The sequence below is a fragment of the Podarcis erhardii genome (genome assembly GCF_964252035.2).
Source record: "Podarcis erhardii genome assembly, chromosome: 5".
NCBI classification, from domain to species: Eukaryota; Metazoa; Chordata; class Lepidosauria; order Squamata; family Lacertidae; genus Podarcis; species Podarcis erhardii.
Genome location: NC_138509.1, coordinates 15,114,720 through 15,136,692, shown reverse-complemented (window position 1 = coordinate 15,136,692; position 21,973 = coordinate 15,114,720). Strand labels below are relative to the sequence as shown.

The 21,973-nt window shown below is 42.5% G+C and overlaps 1 protein-coding gene and 1 long non-coding RNA gene across 20 annotated transcripts in view; both read left to right on the top strand.

The window, feature by feature from the left end:
- CAMK2G (calcium/calmodulin dependent protein kinase II gamma) overlaps window positions 1-9,369 on the top strand; it is a 161,630-nt gene extending 152,261 nt beyond the window's left edge. For 18 of the 19 annotated variants that reach the window (XM_081864314.1, XM_081864316.1, XM_081864300.1 and 15 more), the window contains 4 exons: window positions 129-204; window positions 2,568-2,662; window positions 4,281-4,529; window positions 6,529-9,369. In XM_081864314.1, coding sequence (XP_081720440.1) covers window positions 129-204; window positions 2,568-2,662; window positions 4,281-4,516 — 407 coding nt within the window. In that variant the 3' untranslated portion in view covers window positions 4,517-4,529; window positions 6,529-9,369. The remainder of the gene's footprint in view (window positions 1-128; window positions 205-2,567; window positions 2,663-4,280; window positions 4,530-6,528) is intronic. The other variant, XM_081864311.1, reaches the window with a different exon arrangement.
- A 5,051-nt stretch (window positions 9,370-14,420) lies between these two features.
- Window positions 14,421-20,770, top strand: LOC309341686. Its single transcript, XR_014156532.1, has 2 exons — window positions 14,421-15,578; window positions 20,148-20,770. It is a non-coding gene; the product is annotated as an uncharacterized lncRNA (long non-coding RNA).
- Window positions 20,771-21,973: the final 1,203 nt, after the last annotated feature.

Below are 21,973 nucleotides of genomic sequence, written 5' to 3'. Positions count from 1 at the left end.
CAAGAGAGCAACCACTGCTGCGAACACTGCTCTGTTGAATCTCCGGAAGGGAGCACTTGCTTGCCATATGTTTTGTCCCAACTCCCATGTGCCATAAAGCTGCCTCTTTTTTTTATTCCCTTCTCCAGTGCGTAAACAAGAGATCATAAAGATAACGGAGCAGCTGATTGAGGCAATCAACAACGGAGACTTCGAGGCATACACGTAAGTGGAGAAACACAGGGTGGGGGCCTGCTGTTCAATTGGCCATTCAAAGCCAGATAATTTGGGTCAAAGAAGACATAACCACGGGGTGGTGAGGTGGAGAAGGGGAGTAGAAAATAGCAAAAACTTACTGTATTTTTCGCTCTATAAGACGCATCCAACCATAAGATGCATCTAATTTTTAGAGGAGGAAAACAAGAAAAGCCAGCAAGAGCCGTAGACAGGCTTGCTCGGTGCAGCTCTTTAAAGATAGAGTGGCTCTTGCTGGCTTTTCCAGGAGGTGAGAGAAGGGACTGGCGGGCTGCCCTCCATCCCTTCTCCCACCTCCCTGAAAAGCCAGAGCAAGCTCTGCAGCTATCGCTGAAGCCAGCAGAGCAAGAGCGATAGCTGTGCAGCGGTTCTTGCTCTGCTGGCTTCCCAGCGAAGCAGGATGAGAGACGGAAGGGGCTCCATAAGGGCTCCCTTCCATTCCTCCTCCTGCTTTGCTGGGAAGCCAGCAGAACAAGAGGCTCTGCGCAGCTCTCACTCTTGCTGCACAGCCTGCATTCGCTCCATAAGACGCGCACACATTTCCCCTTACTTTTTAGGAGGGAAAAAGTGTGTCTTATAGAGCAAAAAATAAGGTAAATATCTCAACTTAAGATGTTTCTGGTGTTTGATAGCTTGGTTATATGGAATCTTACTACATGAACGAAGTAGGATGTAAATATGGCAGGTGTGCTTGTGTATTTGCTGCTGTATGGGCAGTTTTAAATGTTCTCTAAGGTGACAACTTAGGGACACAGGTGGCACTGTGGGTTAAACAACAGAGCCTAGGACTTGCTGATCAGAAGGTTGGCAGTTTGAATCCCCACGACGGGGTGAGCTCCCGTTGCTCAGTCCCTGCTCCTGCCAACCTAGCAGTTCGAAAGCACCTCAAAGTGCAAGTAGATAAATAGGTACCGTTCCGCCGGGAAGGTAAACGGCGTTTCCGTGCACTGCTCTGGTTCGCCAGAAGCAGCTTGGCCATGCTGGCCACATGACCTGGAAGCTGTACGCCGGCTCCCTCGGCTAATAAAGCGAGATGAGCGCCGCAACCCCAGAGTCGGCCACGACTGGACCTAATGGTCAGGGGTCCTTTACCTTAAGGTGACAACTTAAAATTAAAGAGTTCTAACTAGGCAGGAAAGGAAGTATGGACAGAGCTGTCTATGAACCTGAATCTGCATTTACATTGGGAGTGCAGAATTTGTGGCCTCTTAGATGTTGACTCCAGTTTTTGTTTTCCCAGGCTATTGGCCATGCTGGCTGGTACTGATGGGAGTTGGGATCCCAACAACATTTGGAGGGCCAAAGATTCTCTGATTTACATTAATAAATGCAGCTACTTTAGCAGAAATGCAGAGGTGAATACTAATAAGCACTCTCTGTTGCATAGAGGAGTGTGTGCAAGCATGTACATACATAAACACAAGCAAACAAGCTTATTTTCCCAACATATGAACTTAAAGTCAGTGATTAGTGTTCTTTCCCCCCCATAATGCATTGCAAACTCTTCCTGGCGGCACATTCTCTAGGAAGCTAAAAGGGCTGTCATAAAGTAGGGGGAAGCTAGCATCCTATATGAAGTTGATAAGGAACAAAGGCATGTATAGATATGAATTCCAGCTGTGTTCCATCAAACTGTTCAGGAGGAGATGAGTGTTCTCTTCTGAAAGGCATGATTTGATTCCTCCCAGTTTGATTCATTTCACGAGAGGGTAGGAGCTAGGACAAGTCAAAAGCTCAAAAAAGTTCACAAGAAGTGTGGTCAGAATGAAACCACCTTTCAGCAACATCCCATCAACACAAAGCATACCGAGTAATTTTTTATTAGCTGTTAAGTTCTGCATCCCTTAGACAGAGATTCTTCTCTGAAAAGATAGTTGATTAATTTGAAAGTAAATAATAATTTAAAGCTGCTGGCTGGGAGGGAATGCAAAATGTCTGGGGTTCAATCCTAGAGCACTTGACTGTAAACTGTAATGTGGGAATGATAATGAATATGATTGGGCACGTATGTGGGAGAAGAGTAAAAGCACTTTTAACTTTTAGAGAATGGGTTGAAAATCAGTGTTTTCACCCTAAGATGTGAAGACTGCTTCCATTCCCTTAAGATCTGCTTCCCACTTCATGAGAAGTTAGCAGCAGCAGCAAGTGCCTAGCCTTGAAGCCTCAGATTGCTTAGGGCTTAGGAAAATAGGTTATAATACTTAAGGAAGCTCAGCTTTCTGTTCCTGGTTGGGGAGCCCTCTGAATCAAAACTGCATGCTGCAAACAGTCTATATTGACACAGGCTGTAGGTTCAGATACCAATGAGATCCTTTGTACTTTGTTTCTTGCAGGAAGATCTGTGACCCTGGATTAACCTCATTTGAACCTGAAGCACTGGGGAATCTCGTGGAGGGAATGGATTTCCACAAGTTTTACTTTGAGAACTGTGAGTGGTAGATAACTGGTAACACCAAAATTACCCTTGACCCTGCTTGCTTAGGTAGGAAAGAACTGCAGTTTTAAGACCTTCTCTGGACTTAGATTGGCAGTGTATTATCCTGGAAATTTGCACTCCAGAATTCTCCTCTTAGTTTTTCTTTTAATTGGAATTTTTGTATCAGTTGCCTGATACACCATCAAACTACAACCCTGAGAGCCTGTCCATAAGGATACCATGATTGACGGTATTGAAATCTGCAGAAAAATCTAGAAGAACAAACAGAGCTTCTCCTTATATGGGCCTTCCATTTGGGACACCAAGGCAATTAATTTCTGTGCTGATGGCACACCTAAAAGTAGATTGAAATGAATCCTGATAATTGGTGTAATTCAGCAGTGTCCGAAGATTCATAGCAGCCCCAGACGTGGATATTTGTGACTGGCCAATTAGTTGTTAAAATCCTCAGATTCCAAAAAAAGGGTTTCTTCAGCAGTGATTTCACAACCATCTGATTTATCAACCATTTGGTTTTGAAGATACTCTTGGTTTCCACCCTTGCTCGAATATTAATGATATATAATATATAATGATATATAATATAATACCCATTAGAGGTATGGGGTGACAGAAATTCCCTGCAAATAAGCATCAATGTGCAAAAGAAAAGGGGAGGGGGTCGTAGCAGGACACAAATGTGAACTCCACCTTGTCTACTTCTTTAGAAAGACAGGGAATACATGAATAAATAATAATAGTACAGTGGTGCCCCGCAAGACGAATGCCTCGCAAGACGGAAAACTCGCTAGACGAAAGAGTTTTCCGTTTTGGAGGTGCTTCGCAAAACAAATTTCCTATGGGCTTGCTTCTCAAGACAAAAATGTCTTGCGAGTTCCTGCGGGTTTTTTCCCTTTCCCCCCCCTTTTTCTAAGCCGATAAGCCGCTTATCTGCTTATCCGCTAAGCCGATAAGCCGCTAAAAGCCGCTAATAGCGCTAATAGCGCTAAGCCGTCAATGGGCTTGCTTGGCAAGACGAAAAAACCGCTAGACGAAGAGAGTCGCGGAACGAATTCTTTTCGTCTTGCGAGGCACCACTGTATCAAGCAAGATTCAGGTCCTTTCCTCTGTGCTATAACCAACACTTGAAAGATAGCCACTTATAAGCAGGCTCTGACTGTTGGAATCTCTGAAGGCTCCCCAGAGGCAGGCAGAGAAAAATGATGGCTCCTTTCTCTGCATGTTGTTTATGTTTGTTTTATTTCTCCTTAGCAGTCAACTTTTCCTGGTGTTGCGCATATATATATATATATGTTCCTTTTCAATTTTCAATGAATCCTTTAGGTTCACAGCGTAATAATAAAAAAAAAGCAACCTGGTTCTCCAGGAGCCTGAGATGAATTCATTTTAAGAAATTTATTGGAGGGACTGGAGCATAGAAGCAATTAGGAAAAGGAAGGGGTTTTGTGGGGCACTTGGTTGGACTGCTTCATTATGGTCTGACTGGGATGGAAAGAAAGCCAAAAGACATGTGATCTATTGGGGGAAGTGACCAAAGTAATGAACGAAATAAACCTGTTTCTTTTTGCGAGGTTAGGGAGAATGCTCATTGTTTCACATGTCTCCCCAGTATTGTCCAAGAACAACAGCAAGCCAATTCACACCACCATCCTGAACCCCCACGTTCACGTTATTGGTGATGACGCAGCCTGCATTGCCTATATCCGCTTGACACAGTATATCGACGGTCAAGGCCGACCCCGCACCACGCAGTCGGAAGAAACCCGTGTTTGGCACCGCCGTGACGGCAAGTGGCTGAATGTCCACTACCACTGCTCTGGGGCCCCAGCAGCTCCACTCCAGTGAAGCTGAAAGATGGGTATGTTGGGCCGGGAAAGTCTCTCCAGTACAAAGAGGAAGTATAATACGGCAGAGGAAGCCTTACCAAGGAGACCTGTGGATGGGAACTTGCAAAGATACATGGCAGTTCAAATCTCTTGGCTAAGTAGATAATGCTCACTACTGTTTTCCCAGCAGTGAAGCGCAAAGCATGTTGAAGGTGTCGGACCTATCAGGTAGGGGTGGAAAAGGCAAAGGAGAAGGATGAACAAAACAAATGTAGTTTTCTCCCCTTAGTGTTGTTTCACAGTTATCATTGTTTGGCCATCAAGATTGGTGGGAGGTTCCAGCTGCTTCAAAAGACGTCTCCAGTCCCTGGAGGTGCAGGCTAACTCAGTGCTGAATTCCCTCCTGTCTACAAGAAAAGAAATTCACCAAGCCAGAATTTTATTATCGATGCCTGGTGTTTCTCATGGTCTCCTGTTGAAGACTGTGTTGGGCAAAAGCATGCACAAAATGCTGCGTGTCCCAATGTCTGGAATTGTTGAAGATTTAGCTTTGACAGCTTCAGAAGAGTGTTGGATACTTAATTTAGACAGAAAGCACTCAAGGCTGAAAGTCATAAAGTAAATATATGTTTAGTTTTATAGGAGTTTAGTTCCAGGGAAGGAGCCAACCTCTGGTTGTTACAATGCTACAGGTTAGAAGGATGTACCATACACTGAAGCCTACATTTCTTGGCTCCTGACTTGATCCCCTCACTTCCTGTATTCACATAGATAAGAAGGAAATAAATTGTTCCAACCTGTTCCAACAATTTACTCCTGATATCATCTGCAATGATAAACAGCATAGTTAATCTGCTCATGCTGTTAATACATTTATATTTTTATACATCTAGGAACATGTCAATTCTGTGCATAAGTGAAGTACTACAGTTTGGTTGCATTTTAAAGGCACCTTAACCCATCTCCCAGTTCATTCTCTTTGACATGAATTCCTTTTGGTCTTTTTCCACCACTGAATCTTGAACTGTGGTTAAACATTTCATTGGCACCACCATGAGACATAGCTAACCAGGGTTCATTATTGAACGCAGTTTGCTAACCAGATTTCCTTCTTGGGGAATCCTGACTTCCACTAAATGCAGTGCTGAGATTACAGTTAACTCGAGTTAAAATACTTAATGGGAGCTTGCAAAAACAGGACCCCCCCCCAAAAAAAACCCACCTGCCTAATTATGCCAGCTGCTGGGTAATGTCAGCTGTTCCATTAACCTGGCCACAGTGATCCATGCGACGGTCACCTCCAGGCTTGACTACTGTAATTCGCTCTACGTGGGGCTGCCCTTGAAGCTGTCCCAGAAACTCCAACAGGTGCAGAATGCTGCAGCGAGGCTCCTCACGGGGTCTCTGCCATGGGAGCATATTCACCCAGTGCTTTTCCAGCTGCACTGGCTCCCAGTAGAGTACAGGGTCAGGTTTAAGGTGCTGGTTTTGACCTTTAAAGGCCTTCATGGCCTAGGACCCTGATACCTACGGGACCGCCTCTCCCAGTATGCCCCACGGAGAGCCTCAAGGTTCATAAATAGCAACATCCTAGTGGTCCCGGGCCCTAAGGAAGTTAGATTAGCTTCAACCAGAGCCAGGGCCTTTTCAACTCTGGCTCCGGCCTGGTGGAACGCACTGTCTCATGAGACCAGGGCCCTGCAGGATCTGATTTCTTTCCGCAGAGCCGGTAAGACAGAGTTGTTCCGCCTGGCCTTTGGCTTGGAGCCAATTTGATTCCCTCCCCCTCTTTCTTTTTTATTTTTCTTTCTCCTCCTGCGATGAGGCTACATTTTAATATTTTAATGTTGAATTTTAATTTTGTTTTTAAGTTGTATTCATTCAACTTGTTTTTATTATTGCTTGTTAGCCACCCTGAGCCCGGCCTTGGCTGGGGAGGGCAGGGTATAAATAAAAATTATTATTATTATTATTATTACATTTTCTTCTGTCTTCCCACCCTTCAAATCCGTCTCCTCTTTCTGACTGCAGCAGCTTTCGGAGATACTCAGCGGGAGGGCAATATCTTCTCAGCAAGCAGCTCTGGAGTGCCTGAATTACAGCAACGGTCATGTTCGTTTTGACGTTTAAAAAAAAAAAAAGAATTACAAACCGGCAGCAGCCAAATGCACGAAACCCTGCATGAATCTGATGCTCCGGGCGCTGCCGCCTTTCTGTTGTTTTTCCATGGATCCATCGTGTCTGTTTCTGCTGTACGAAGGTGTCTTTTAAATCTCAAGAGAGAAACCCATATTGTTTGTATAGAAAAGAGATCATCATCCATGACGGAGTGTCTAGCGCCTCCTCTCCAGGGCTGATGATGGGGCAGCAGCTGTGGAGCATCTTTCGGAACCGGAGCAAAGAAGGGGGAAGAGAAAGCAGCTCAGGCAGCAAAATGCTGGAACCTGTGCTCTGTGAAGGCACAGTGGGAACTAACATGTCCGGGCTATGCTGCAGCTTTAATCGGCGAGATGTGGCTGGCGGCGAGCTCTCGGGGGCCAGCGTGGAGAAAAGGGGGCAAGGTGGAAGGAGGACACTTCTCAGCCCTTTGCCATACAGCAGACTGACTTGAGCCCAAGGGTCAGCGGTGGAGATGTGCAGCAGCCAGCCGTTTGCTCGGCCACTGGGTCCCACTGATGGACTGCGTTAAAATGAACGAGAATGTTTTAAGGAACAATTGTGAGCTGGATTAAATAGCGTAGGAGCTTGCTCTTCAGAGGTGCACTGATTTTTATTTTATTTTTTCAGAAACAGCCACTCCTTGGAGGCATGAAGTCAGCTTATAAGGGCAAAGTTTAAGAGCAAATGATATTAGGGGGAAGAGGGTACATGAATGGCTTGTTTTGATTTTGTTTTGTTTAGAATAGATGGGATCCAGATTGCTGCGGAATATGTGCTGCTTAGGAAACAGTTGAAAAGCTTTGTGTTAACATCCTGCCCTGAAGTTTTGCACACACACATGCGTTAGCTTCCTGTATGGTGTGTAACTTAGTTTGTGTTTTATACTGAAATAGATTCTATATATATATAAATATATATATGCACCCCTGTAACTATGGGGCTTGCTGGTTTCCCAGTTTTATTTGTTTTCTGATAAATGAGCAAAGGGAGCCAGCGACTTCAGGCAAGTGCTTTTTCCACTAGCCCAGTCCCTCTGACACAGCTTTGTTTCCTGTTGTTCCATTGGGTGTATTTTATTTTCTTTAATCTCTCTCCCTCCTATCATCTGTGGTGGTGTGTTTACTCAGTTAAACATTGAATCAGAACTTTGGTTTTACTTTATGCAGAAGGTTCTCCAGTTTCTGCTGTAGTTACAACTAGGAACCCAACACACCCATATAGGGGATTGCCAGTTTGCATTGGCCACAATTGTCTCCCTTGCCACCAAGAAGGGCAAGCATTGCTCTTTATTCCCTACATAGAAAATGTTTGACAGTTGTACACCTTGGCCATTGTTTTACCCATTTTTTATGTAGTAGAAGCGGGATAGAATCCTTCCCGGTAAACTTTGACGTTCAGATTGACTCCCTGTCTTCTAGACACGGAGAACACCAAATCTCTTTTGCATGTATGGTCACTTAAATTTGAGAATATGGGATTCCATTATATTACACTCCACCCCTTTGCTGCCTATAAAGGACTAAGCAGAATAGCAGGAAGACAACCTTTTGATGGAGTTTTAGAACAACAGAAAGTTGCAACGATCCCATGGAACAGAAGGAATGTGTTTTCTACTTTGCAGTGAACATCCTAGCTTCTGTTACTGCTAACAAGGCTGATAGCTCAGTCCCACGGCATTTATCACAGCTTATCTTCAGCACAGCAAAGGGAATTTACCCTTTGCGAGGTTTGTCTGCGCAAATCCTTCAACCCTTTTCAGCCTCGTCTAGAGCCAGGTGAAGGAGAAAAGGAATGCTGTCTCAAGTAGAAGTGAGACCTTTAATGTAAAAAATCCTTAGATAGCACTAAGCTTAGTGAGTGAGGCGACAAAGAAAATCCTTGATAATTTTATTCAGGTTTTTAACAATAAAGCCACGAAGTGGGGAACAGGAAATTAGTTATGCAGCTTTTTAAAAATGACAAATTCTGCATGCTTTTAGGTCTGATCTTTCCTTGTCTCTTTATCTGAAGATTATTAATGATAAACCCTCTCTGTATTAAGTATCTGCATCTTTCAAAAATATTTTTTTTGGAACAGTTTTGAGTTGAAGTTTTTTGTCTTTGTTTTTGCACAGTCTTCGAGACATGTTCTAATTTAATGAGAACCTTAGCTTGGTATGGCCATTATCCAACACAGCTATAAACCTTTAGCATTCTTAATGTTCTCTTATGGGGTTAATGTAAGCATCTATATATAATATTATATCAAGTTTTAAACAGGAAATGGAAGATGTTTGATGCAAAAATTTTGCATGATAGAGAATTAATTGAAATCAAGTTAGGCTTTTTTCTGAATGTTGGTAGAACCTTCATAGCTTTGTTATAATGAAACCTTGAACCGGAAATATTTAATAAAATAACATTTAAATGGTGCAAAGTCATATAGTACTCTTGTATTCTCCTGAATCTTTGGGGAAAATAGGCCTTGGGCTGTTTAGACACACACTGCTTTCTCAAATCTGCTAATAAGAGGCAAATTCATTTGACTGCATTTTTCATTTCTGGTGAATCAGCTCGTTTTGGATATGTGTATAAATATGATAGCCGACCTATAGAAAAGGAAAAAGAATGCAAAGAAATTAGTGCATCCAAAAAAATTGGTGGGACGCAATAGAATTTTGTTGAATTACTGCTGACTTGCTACATATTAAAAATCATGTTGTGTTACACACTGCTTTTTGTTTTATGCCACCCGAGTTATTGCAAATCTCTTGCCATTTTTTGAGGACAAAATAGGTATGAAGTCTAGTGTGGTGCGCTGCAACTAAACCATGTTGCATTACATTAGACCCAGTGTTGTTTGATGATACATCAGATGCCTTGTCGTTCTTTTTTTTTTTTTTTTTTTTTTTTTTTTTACTTTTTACTTTTTCTGTGTTCAGTTTTGGTGATGATTGATTCTGGAGATCTTGAGTGGAAAATGGGGAGAGCTGGCTCTAGGTTTTGGTGGACCATTGGTAGGCTTCTCTTCTCTTTATTTTAAGGCAAAAAGAGAGTGCAAAGAGCTCTGAAAGGACTTCTCCAAACGGAATGAATGGACGTTAAAATGGCAAATGCAGTTCAGTGAAAACAGGTGTAAATCGATGCATGCCGGGGCAGAGAATTTTCATTTCACTTATACGCTCATGAGGTCTGAAGTGGTGGTGAGTAACCAGAAAGGCACCTTGATGTTGACCCAGGGTGCAGCAGCTGTGAACAAGGCAACTTACATGGTAGGGATCAATAGGAAAGGAATTGAAAATAAAACTGCCAGTATAATAATGCCACTATTATTATTATTATTATTACAGGCAGCTCCGTATCAGGAAGTTTTTAAAGTTTGATCTTTTATTATGTTTCAATATATGCTGTAAGCCGCTCAGAGTGGCTGGGAAAACCCAGCCAGATGGGCGGGATATAAATAATAAAATTATAATACTGCAAATCTATGGTGTTACCACATTTGGAATACTGTGTACAGTTCTTACTGCCCCACCTCAAGAAGGGCATTATAGAGTTGGGAGAAGGCTCAAAAAAGAACAGCCAAATTACTAAGAGGATGAAGCAACTCTTCTATGAAGAAAGGTTGCAGTCTTTGGTACTTTTTAGTTCAGAGGAAAGGCAGGTGACATGACAGTAGTTTATTAAATTGTGCATGGTATTAAAAAAAAAAAAAAAGAGCGGAATTTTTTTCCCCCGTCTCACAGCACCAGAATTTGTGGACAATCCAGTGAAGCTGAATGTTGGAAGATTCAGGACAGGTAAAAAGAATTTCTTCATGCAGCACCTGGTACAGCACATGTTAAAATCATGGCCCTATCTTTCACAGGAGGCAGTGATGGCCACCCACTTGGATGGCTTCAGGAGATTAGACCGTTTCATGGAGGACCAGGCTATCATTGGCTACCAGCCATGAGGTCTATGTTTTACCTCCACAGTTAGAGGTGTCACATCCCTGAATACCAGCTACTAGAAATCACAGGCGAGCAGAATGCTCTTGCACTCACATCAAGCTTGTAGGTTTCCCCCAGGCTTCTGGCTGCCCACTGTGAGAAAAGAATGCTAGACTGTGAGAACAGGATGTTAGATGTGCCATGTAGCTGATGCATCATTCTATTCCTGTGTTCCTCAGCACAGTGTGGTCCCTCGCCAAGAGAATGGACAGGTGGCCAGGACTCCTCGTTTCCGCCACCTGCTAACTCTTCCATAGAGACAAGAATGTGAGTAGATGACAGTAGTAGCAAGGAACAGCCATCACTTGCTCATTCTTCTCCTGTCGTCTTTTGGGCTGTTGTACGAATTCAGCGCAGAGGGAAAGAACAGGTGAAAACACCATGGGGGGCTGTTCATCCCACCACTGACTCACCTGCTCAGGAGCAGATCAGGAGTCAGCATTGGGGCACCACAGGGCCTCTTCATCTGCCTGAATATGCCAACCACTGACACTACCTCTGGGGGAAATGGTTAAGCATTAATTTTATCTGATATTCCTCTATTCAGAATTGTTGCTTGCCAGGACTGCTTTGTTAAAATACAGAAGAAGAGGCCTCATTACTGGTTGTAAAGGTACATTTGGAAGACAAGAGCATGTCCTCTTGTTCTTCACCTGAGCACCCACTGAGTTGAATGAACTTGTGTTGGACAACCATGCACTTTTTTTCTTTTTTGTTCACCCAAACCTACTTGACCTATTGCTTGCAAAATGGCTATCCTGTTTCACCTTCATACACTATTATCTTTAACAAGTGTTTGAAAAGAACGGTGGGTGTGTTTGTCAATTCATTAGTGGGACAGGTGTTTAAACCTCTCCTAGCTGGTACAGTGGTACCTCAGGTTACAAACGCTTCGGGTTACAAACACTTTGGGTTACAGACTCCGCTAACCCGGAAGTAGTACCTTGGGTTAAGAACTTTACTTCAGGATGAGAACAGAAATCGCACCGCGGTGGCAGCGGGAGGCCCCATTAGCTAAAGTGGTACCTCAGGTTAAGAACAATTTCAGGTTAAGAACGGACCTCCGGAACGAATTAAGTTCTTAACCCGAGGTACCACTGTACTTGCTTCTATCCCAAAGACTCAAGGTGGATCATAAAGTTTATAATAACAATATTTTCACCCAATACCAAGGTAATCATATATAAGCTGAGCCTGCACCTTCTATTGTGGTAGTTCCGAGTGTCCCTCAGTTAAGAGGAGACATGGAACTTTTGTGATCTCAACATTATTTGGTGTAAACTATATGCATTTCTTCCTGAAGAAAATACTGAGAACTACAACCTAGGTCTTTAGGACGATGTGTCCAAGGTTTGTATATGGCAACATGTTTAACTTGCCAGAAAAATTGAAAAATTAAGGCTGCTGGAAAAAGCAGTTGAATTGAAATGAGGTTCATAATTGTTCTGTATCTTTGGTCATAAGGTACTTTCGCATAGATGATAACACCTTCCACTAGATTGCGCTAACCATCTTGAATGCAGCAGTTGTCACCAGAAATGCTGTATTTAATACCAATGGAGACTGTTATCAAGTCTTTTTTTAAAAAAAGAGAGAGAGGAAGAAGCTGTCATGGGCCTAGATTTCCTATGCGGATTTCCTGCATTGAGGGTAACCCTTCCAGTTTATGTGTATTGAACTGTAATCCATTGCATAGTGCATATATAAAATGGAACTCCGGGCTTGCTAATGAAGTATTAGTAGTAAATGCTAATAATTTTGTGCTTATTAAACAACATTGCACTGAATGAAGCCTGTTCTTCGGGGCGGGGGGAGCATTTATTAACGATGATTTTCCAGGAAGCCAAGTATGCAACCACTGTCCAGACTGCTGAAATTCTCAGGCCTTTTGCTTCTGTTCTGGGAGTAATACGTTTCATGCGATTATTTCCATTAATCCAGAATTATTCAGAGTAGATTAATTTGTAGAATTAGTTCAGAACTAATAAGATGGAATTCTAACAGAGAAAAAAAATGAATGAATGAAGCCTCTGAGTGTTCTATGTCAGGATTGTATAAACTTGAATCAACAAAGGAGAGCAGGGAGGATGTTGTGGCTGCAGAAAATAATAGCAGATGTAGCCTTTGACATCTAAGGAGCTTATTTAGTTCATTTTAGCCAAATAAAGTGCAGAGGGGGTCAAGGAATACCATTCAAATCCAAAAGTTGAGTGACTTTCGTTTGTTTTACCCCAAAATAAAAACTTTTTAGCCAAAGGGTTCTCAAATTTAGATAATTTTAGAATGAAAATAGCTTTGGAATGGTAACGGAAAAGATTTGACTGCAGAAATGTTTGAGAGCAATGGCTATTAGCCACAATAGTGAATCTTCTATCTCCACTGTGCCTCAGAATACAAGTTGCTGAGAACAGCCGGTGCAGAGAGTGCCGCTTGCAGGCTTTCTGCGGGCAGCTGGGATTGGCCGTTGAGAGAACACAGTGCTCAACTAGATGGGCCTTTGGCCTGATCCAGCAAGCTATTATGAAATGGACTTAAAAGCTTCTTCCCCTCCATTAAATTGATGTGCAATGCTGTGCATTAGGAAGGGTGATGAATACATGAATTTTTCATGCATGGCAGATAAAAAGAAAATGCATTTCTTGGTCTGGTTTATGTATGATGATACTGAGTCACAGAACTCGTGGTTTCCAAACAACCTTTTAGGAACCTAGACGCAGAGGATGTTAGAAAATGGGCCACACACCTGTTTTATGCTGGTTCTCTACTCATTTTTAGTTGCATTGTCATATTGTATAAACGACTCTTTTCTTGTTTTAGTAGCTGACAAACTGAAGCTTTTGCGATGTACGCAGAAGGCTTTCCTTTCCTGAGCCACGGAATATGAGGCATATTGGAACAAAGACTGCACACTCAAAGTGGGCTTTGTGCCATCAGTTTTGCACCCTATGCCTCCAGCACAATACGTAGGGGTTTCTCATTTCTTTCCGACAGCCGCCTTGTGTGGAAGGCTAGGTCGAGAGCACACTAGTTAGCTTCATGCCTGAGTGGCAATTTGAATCTGAAATTCCCTGGGACAAGTCCAACACACTATTTACTACACTGAATTGGATCTCAGTCATGCTCATTTGCTGGGGGGGGGAGACGACACATTGCAATGAGTTTAGATGTGTATGTATCTAAAGCATTCGAAGAGGAGACCCAATTCTGCAGGTCACAGTCTGTTGTGTTTGTACCACTTCAGTCTTTCATTATGTACTTTTTGGTTGATGGATTTATTGGGGTTTTTTAGAATCCCTGTGGTCTATTGATATTAATTAAATTTAGAAAGCAAGGAGGATGTACTCAGGATCCTAAGAGTTTAAGACATAACTCATCTTTATTAATGTACTCCTGAATATTTCTACTTGCTAAAGAAGGCAAGGGACACGGGTGGCACTGTGGGTTAAACCAGCCTAGGGCTTGCCGATCAGAAGGTCGGCGATTCGAATCCCCGCGACAGGGTGAGCTCCCGTTGCTCGGCCCCTGCTCCTGCCAACCTAGCAGTTCAAAAGCACGTCAAAGTGCAAGTAGATAAATAGGTACCGCTCTGGCGGGAAGGTAAACGGCGTTTCCGTGCGCTGCTCTGGTTCGCCAGAAGCGGCTTAGTCATGCTGGCCACATGACCTGGAAGCTGTATGCCGGCTCCCTTGGCCAATAAGGCGAGATGAGCGTCGCATTCCCGTCGAGTCGGTCACGACTGGACCTAATGGTCAGGGGTCCCTTTACCTTTACCTAAAGAAAGCAAGTACCTTGCTCATTCATATCAAAGCCCATCTCTTAAGCATCCCTGAAACAAGTGGGGAACTAGATGGTTCTCCAGAAACCAGCCAGTGGTCTACAGACATGGGCAACTTTCTTCTGTCAAGGGCTATATGCTGGTGGTGGGTGGAGGGAGAGCCAAAGTGAGTCGAGCACCCCATTCCCCCCCCCTTTCTCTTTCCCACTCATTTCCCCCTTTGTTGGCATATCTGTATAACTTTGTTTTAATCTTTCTGGCACCAAATATGACCAGATGCATATTGTGTAGCATTTCCAGTGCTAATGCATGCTGAAATTTTCATCCCATTTGCCCACACTATCCTCTTGTTATTTTAAGACCACATTACATATGAGACAATAAGAGGTTTTCCTCACACCCATTGCTATCAAAACCTTATAAGTAATCAATAGCATATCTTTTATTTTCATTCAGTTTGTTCGCATAAATGGTTACCACACAGTTCTGATAAATGGTTACCATACAGTTAAAAAGAATGCCTTCTAAACTTCATAAAACACATAGCATCAATTAATTTATATTAAGCTTGGTGTCAAGAACTTATGCTACCATATAACACTAGCTTATCCAAAACCGAACAGCTCAAAAATGGAGTTTCTCATGCACTTCCTTATCTTTTTCTGCTTCTCCTATTTCCTGTTTCAAAATATACTTTGATTGCAATCCCATAACATTTTCCTGGGAGTACAATTTCTACTACGTTGCATTGGTATACTCTTGCTATTTGAAACACACACCAATTCATTGAGTTTAAGTAACCCCAGTGGGCCAGTGCATTTAGAAGTGAAAAGTGCTGTGTAATACAGGCAGTTATGTGCAGGGGGGTGGATAAGACCCCCAAACTTTCTCCATCCTTGACAAATACAGTATCAGAATCCTGCTTACAAGCCAGTTAGGGTTGTGAACTTTTGCCCATTTAAACATGTTCCCATCCCACCGCACCTTTCATTTTTTTTTAAAGGCAGCCTTGACCTGTACTGAAAACTGGAGTTCTGATTACAGAGTTGCCATGGAAACCTCGCCTTTCTCACCTAAGCTATTCATTGGCTGCCTGACCTGGCACAAACCTTTTCTTGTTCTGTGTTCTCCTTATGTGACATGGCAGTGCTATCAATGATCTGCACCACCGAGAGGTAACGATATGTTTTTAGGTTAACACTATCGGGTTTTCACTTGGAGGTACCCATAAATGCTCAGCCACTGAATCCCCTCACGCTACAAGGTTGCTGAAGGATTACTATAGAATACAATCTTCCTTACCCAAAAGCATTTCATATATCCCACTCCAGAACAGGAGTGTCATTCCATGTTTCAGTATAGCAGGGAAAAGCAAGATTTCAAGGTTCAGTGTGATTTGGCCTAGGCTTGAATAAATCCAAGATTTATTCCATATACTATATGGATTTACATTTGCGGTGAAATTGGAAAAGGTCGGTGTAATTTAGGAGCATTTCTTATGGCACCTCCTCACTTCATAGCAGCAAGAGATTGAGATGGTCATGAGATATGGACTGAAAAACTGAAGGGAGTAACAGCCTTCCTGCACTCTTTAAATTTATTATTTGCCCCCCAATCCTTTCTCTGTATGATTCTACCCCCCCCCCCGCTGCTTTATGAATACTTATTTTAAATAGTTTTAATAACACCCTTCATCAAACTGGTTCTAGGTTCAGTAGCAAGCTGAACCTGAGGCATTTGCAACTCGATGTACCACTGTTGTTGTTGTTATGCGCCCCCTTGGCTCAGCTACTGTGCAAGAGAACCTCCCACACTGCCCTAAATCCGGCACTGAGAAGCCAGGCAAGCAGGGTGCCCTCCCTGCGCTATACCAAGTTCCAAAACGTCAATAATGTTCCTAGTATTTGCAAACATATGTCTACCTGGGAGAAAGCCTGCCTGGTCTTTATGAATTACTTCATTAAGCACTCTTTTGAATCTACTTGCCAAAATGTCTGCAAATATTTTGTAATCCACATTCAAAAGGGAGATGGGACGATAGTTTTTGAGTTGTGTCTTTTCAGCTTCAGATTTTGGTATCAATGTGATAAAGGCTTCCTTCCACGATTCCGGCGCCTTCTTCCCTTCCATAATTTCATTACAGACCTCCATCATTGGTTGGGTCAGATAGTCTTTTAATGTCTTGTAATACTTGGAGGTCAAACCGTCTGGCCCTGGAGATTTGCCCAGTTGCATGTTCTGAATAGCTTGTTCAATCTCTTGTTGTGTTATTTTGTTGTTCAGGATTAATCTGTTTTTTTGTGACAACTTTGTTAATCCATTTCTTTCCAGAAATTGTTTAATCTCAACCTCATCTTGCGGCCCTTGAGTGTATAATTTTTTAAAGTATCTCTGGAAGCACTTTCTAATTTCCATGGGGTTCTGGATATTTCTTCCTTCAATTTCTAGGTTTGTAACTATATTTAATTTCTGTCTCTTCTTCAACTGCCAAGCTAGCAGTTTTCCACATTTATTTGCCGATTCAAAAGTTTTTTGTTTCATTAATTTAATCTTCCATTCTATTTCTTGGTTTATCAATTTAGAATATTGGGCTTGATATAGTTTAATTTCTCTCAGAATCGGCTGTGACTTCGGGTTTGATCTTAATTTCTTCTCCAATTCTTTAATTTTCTGCAAAATCTTATCTTTCCTTTCATTTTGTGTTCTTTTCTTTACAGTGTTCTGTTGTATCAAGAACCCCCTCATCACAGCTTTGCTTGCGTCCCAGATAGTTCTTTTTTCCACCGTAGTGTTCATATTTATTTCAAAATAATCCTTCAAGGTTTTTTGGGCCTTCTTGACAATCTCCTGATCTCTAAACAAGCTATCATTCATCTTCCATCTAAAGGAGCCGGTTGGCAATAGTGTCATATCCATCTTCAGCGCATTATGGTCGGAGCAGGTCTTTGGGCAGATTTCCACTTTTCTGACCTTGGGTGCCAGACCTCTAGATATCCATATTTGGTCGATTCTTGTCCAAGTCAGTTGGGCTTCAGAGAAGAATGTTCCCTCTCTTCCCAGGGGGTTCTTAGTTCTCCAAATATCAATCCAGTCCATATTGTCAGCCATTTCAAAAAAGGTCTTTGGTAGTCTGCCGTCTTTTGTAACGTTTTGATTTTGTGACTTATCCATGTTTGTCGATACGACCCCATTCATATCTCCCATCATAATGATGTTGTTGTAGTCCAGATAGTCCAGCATAGTCTCATGCAACTTCTTGTAAAATTCCGATTTCCCGTCATTTGGTGCATAAATTCCTAATATCAGAATCTTTTCTCCTTGGTGTTGTATCTCAATTCCTAATATTCTTCCATGTTCATCTTTGAATAAGAATTTAGGTGACAGGCTCTCTTTTGCATATATCACCACTCCTCGCTTCTTTACTCTGTCCGAAGATATAAATTCTTGGCCAAGTCTTTTGTTTATTAACACCTTTCTATGGAGCCTAGTCACGTGTGTTTCTTGTAAGCAGATAATATCCAATTGTTCTTTTTTTAGTATATGAAAAATTTTCCTCCTTTTTTCCGGGATATTGCAGCCATTAATGTTCCAACTCAAAAGTTGCAGAGACATCCTGAATAAATCTGGTTATTTTTCAAGGGGTGGTATCTTGTTCAGAGAATCTTCAGAGTCCAAGGGTGCAGATGCCTCTGGTGTTTCAGGCCCTGGAAGTTGATCAATTCCTTTGTGAAGGTCCTCTCCGTATACGTTCAGAAATTTATCTCTGTCTTCCGATGTTCTGATTTTGATCTTCTTCCCTCTAAAGGTAAAAGATAGTCCTTGAGGAAATTCCCACCTAAAGATGATTGAATTCTTCCTTAGTAGTCTTGTCAACTCCAAATAGTCAGATCTAAGATCTAGCAGTTGTTTAGGAATATCCTTGTAGATCTCAATTCTTTTGTCCAAAATGTCCAGTGACTTTCCGTAGTGTAGGCCCAAAATCTTATCCCTTTCCTCCTTTGACCTCAATATTATCAAACAGTCTCTGGGCTTCTCTTTCTTTAGAAGTCTTCCGAGCCTAAAAGCTGAAACAATTTTAAAGTCCTTTTCCTCTAAACTCCAAAATTTGGAGAATTCTTTAGTCAGAAACTCAGCTAGGTTGCCTTCTTCCACTTCTGGTATTGCTCTTATCCTTAAATTGCTCTCCCTGTTCCGCAGTTCAAGCATGGACAAATAGGTCTGATGTTCGCCTACTTGCTTGCAGAGTGGTCTTACCTCTTGTTCTAAATTTTCAAGTTTTTGGCTGGTATCTTCAGCCAATTTCCGATTTTCCCCTGCAGCCTCCTTCAATTCTCCGATTGCTTGAGTATTCTGTGCGACTTGTCCAGATAATTTATTTAAACATTCTATGTTCTGCTCAATTTTATATGTTTGCTCATCAGCTTTCTTGTCCAAAGATTCTACTTTCTTATCCAAAGATTCTAATTTTTCAAAAATTTTCTCTAAAATAGTAGTGCTTGCCCCTGAGGCCATATCTTCCAGTTGTAATTCCTCAGTTTCTCCCTCCCCTGCCCGTGGCAGAGAAACAGTTTCGACCTCAGAGGGCAAAGTAGGCACAGATGATCTACGTGCCTGTGAGGCTGCGGTTAAAGTTGTCAAAGTTGTTTGTTTAGTTCTTCCTCTCCTTCTTGTACCACTCATTCCAAAGTTATCTAAAATTCAAGGTCAAGCTGAGTTGTTCCCATGAGAAAGCCCCGGCACAGATGGTCACAGTCAATAAGGGGCCGGGAAAAAGAAAGTAAAGTAAAAGTCACTGTTATAAGTCCCAAATCCTCTAGGGGGAGTTTAAAATATTTCAGGGAAGAAATCAATTTCAGTTAAAATAAAGTCAAATTTCTAAGTCCAAGAACCTTCAATAAAAAGATTTTTCAGCAGAGTTAAGGTTTAGTGCAACAACAGTATTTCTGATGGTGTAAGCTGGTAATCCAAATGCTTCAAAGTAACAAGTTCAGACTCTCTCAGATTGTTTCAAAGTTCAGATTCAAAGTATCCAAGCTGCAAACTGCAAGCTGACAGCTCAGTTTCTCAGGCAGTTCCAGCGCCTGGGGTTTTTAGTTAAAATGTAGCTCCAAAGGGAGAAAGATTAAAATATAACTAAAATTCATAAGAGTCCAGCACATGAGGTTATTTATTCCACTTAAAATAAAGTTCAATGGGTGCTCAGATCAAATAGTTTAAAAGGTCTCTCTTTGCCTCCACTCTTCCACGCTCTTTGCGTTCAAGTTCAATGGGAGCGGAAGACGGACTTCCTGTTTTTCGTCAATCCGCTTTCAGCCAAATTTAATGTTTTAAAGTCCCGAATTACATGCAGTCCGTTGTTTACTCACGGGTTGTTGTTTTTAAAGCATAAATTTCAGGAAGAAAGGTCAGCGCTCACTGGCAACAGCTACGCGGCTTCACTCCGCCGATTGCGGAACGACCCACAGCGCCGCAGCCTCCTCCGCGATCCGGAGCCCCTTACGAGGCTCCCTCAACGTTTCGGTGGCCGCTTCTGGCGCCCGCCGGGTCCCGGGACCGCAGGCTTCTGCTACCTGCGGTTTTCCGTTTTTGGGTCTCCGCTGCGCCGTAGCGGACGACCCTTTCTCGTGCGGAGCTTCCCTTCCCGTTAGGAAAGGGCAGCCATTACCCTTCGCGCCGCCTCCGGAAGTCCTATGAATACTTATTTTAAATAGTTTTAATAACACCCTTCATCAAACTGGTTCTAGGTTCAGTAGCAAGCTGTGGCTCACGTATTTCTGATGTGTACAGAATCACAGAATTGTAAGTTGGAAGGGACCCAAAGGATCAACCCCATCAAATACAGGAATCCTACGCACAGCGTTCTCTCGGTGGGCTTGAACCACCAACCTTCTGGCTCACAGCCAGCCACACTGACCTGTTTGTGCCACCTGAGATGCCTCACATCCAGTTAGAACCTGAAATACTCCTAGTGTCTCATACAGTCGTCTGAACTTCAAGTCTGATGAGCAAGGCTGCTGCTGGCTGACTTACTACAATAAATCAATTTTAACACCTAAAGTGCTGCTGCCTGCGGAATGAAATAGCTGCTGTCATCCATCCCTTGAAGTTTTCCTGGTGTCTTCAGTCTGCTTCTTCTGTTCCTCTGAACTAAAAGCTGGAAACAGTGTTTTTATTGAACTCTGTAATTCACATCTGTGGCGGTGTCACTACCCAATGTATAATCATGACCTCAACAAGTTGTCACATTTTCTTTTCCACTGTTCTTGCGGCCAAGTTTTTATACCAAGGCACACCTCTGAAAGCCACAACCGGTACCTTCTGCTCTAAATAAAACCTGGTGTTGGCCAACTGCAGAAATGCAGCTCAATTCAGACAAATGTAGTCATCCCTGGCAAGCAGACACTGGTGAGTTTTATGATAATTAAACTATAGACAAGATCACTTCAATCTACCTAAAACCAAATCAAGCAGACAGTTACGTTAATTTACATGTGCCCAGAGGTCAACCAAAAAAGGTTTACAACCCTCTCCAAAAGTGCTCAGGTTTGGGCTTTAGAGTGCCTAAACTGGAAGAGAAAAATTGTCGTCCTTTCCCTGGACACTTACGTATGCTGTCTGCCCCTGCCTCTAAACAGTCATGCATTAGCAGGTTAGCATGGTTTGCAAAGAAAAAGCTCCGGTATATGGGTTTCCATGCTATTGGAACACCAGATTGGGAATAGGCTTTTCCTTTGCAAGGCTAGGAAGCTTGCCGGGCGCAGGAATAAGAGCATGAGTGTGGTGCTCCCTTCATGAGTTAATCTTGTGCTAGTTTTTCTACTTACAAGGGTCATCTAGTCGAACCCCCTGCAATGCAGGAATCTTAGCTAGATCATACATAACAGATGGTCATCCAATCGCTGCTCAAAAACGTCCAAGAAAGGATGGTAGAATGGAGAGCATAATTTCACTGCAAGTGAGGGGGGTGCATTTTTTTAAAAAATTCTAGAATAAGAAAACACACACACACAGCCAGAACGTTTATAGATCAGCTCCACCCCTGCTGTGCTAATTTTCTACTTGCAAATAGAGATTTCATTCTTTGAGGCAGAAAACATTCACACAAAAATGCAATCAGCAACCCGCCCTACATCCTGTTGTACCACCTCCAGCCTCCTTATTACCTGACATACTCAGAAGATAAAATTAAAACCCCTCGATTTCCCAAGAAGTTTATGTGCTTCTTCATCAAACGCAGGCATACCAAGCTAAACGTCCAGTCACAAAACATAATAGCCGATTTGAATTCCTCACAGTGGGAAACATATTTTTAAGATGCCTCGCCGAAGGAAATTGCAAAAACTAGTCTCGCACCCTACTGTCGTGTGGGGCTTATTAACACATATTAACAAACGTGGTTCACATATTCACAACCTAAGTGCAGAGGTTACAGCATTTCCATCTCCAGAGGGGCTTGCTCTTGGCAGCAGCTCAGCATTGCATGAGGGAGCATCCTAAGCACCATCTCTGTGCCTCTGCCCCGGCTTGTTACCCCAGATCTGCAACAGTATTTAGGGGGACATAAAAGGAT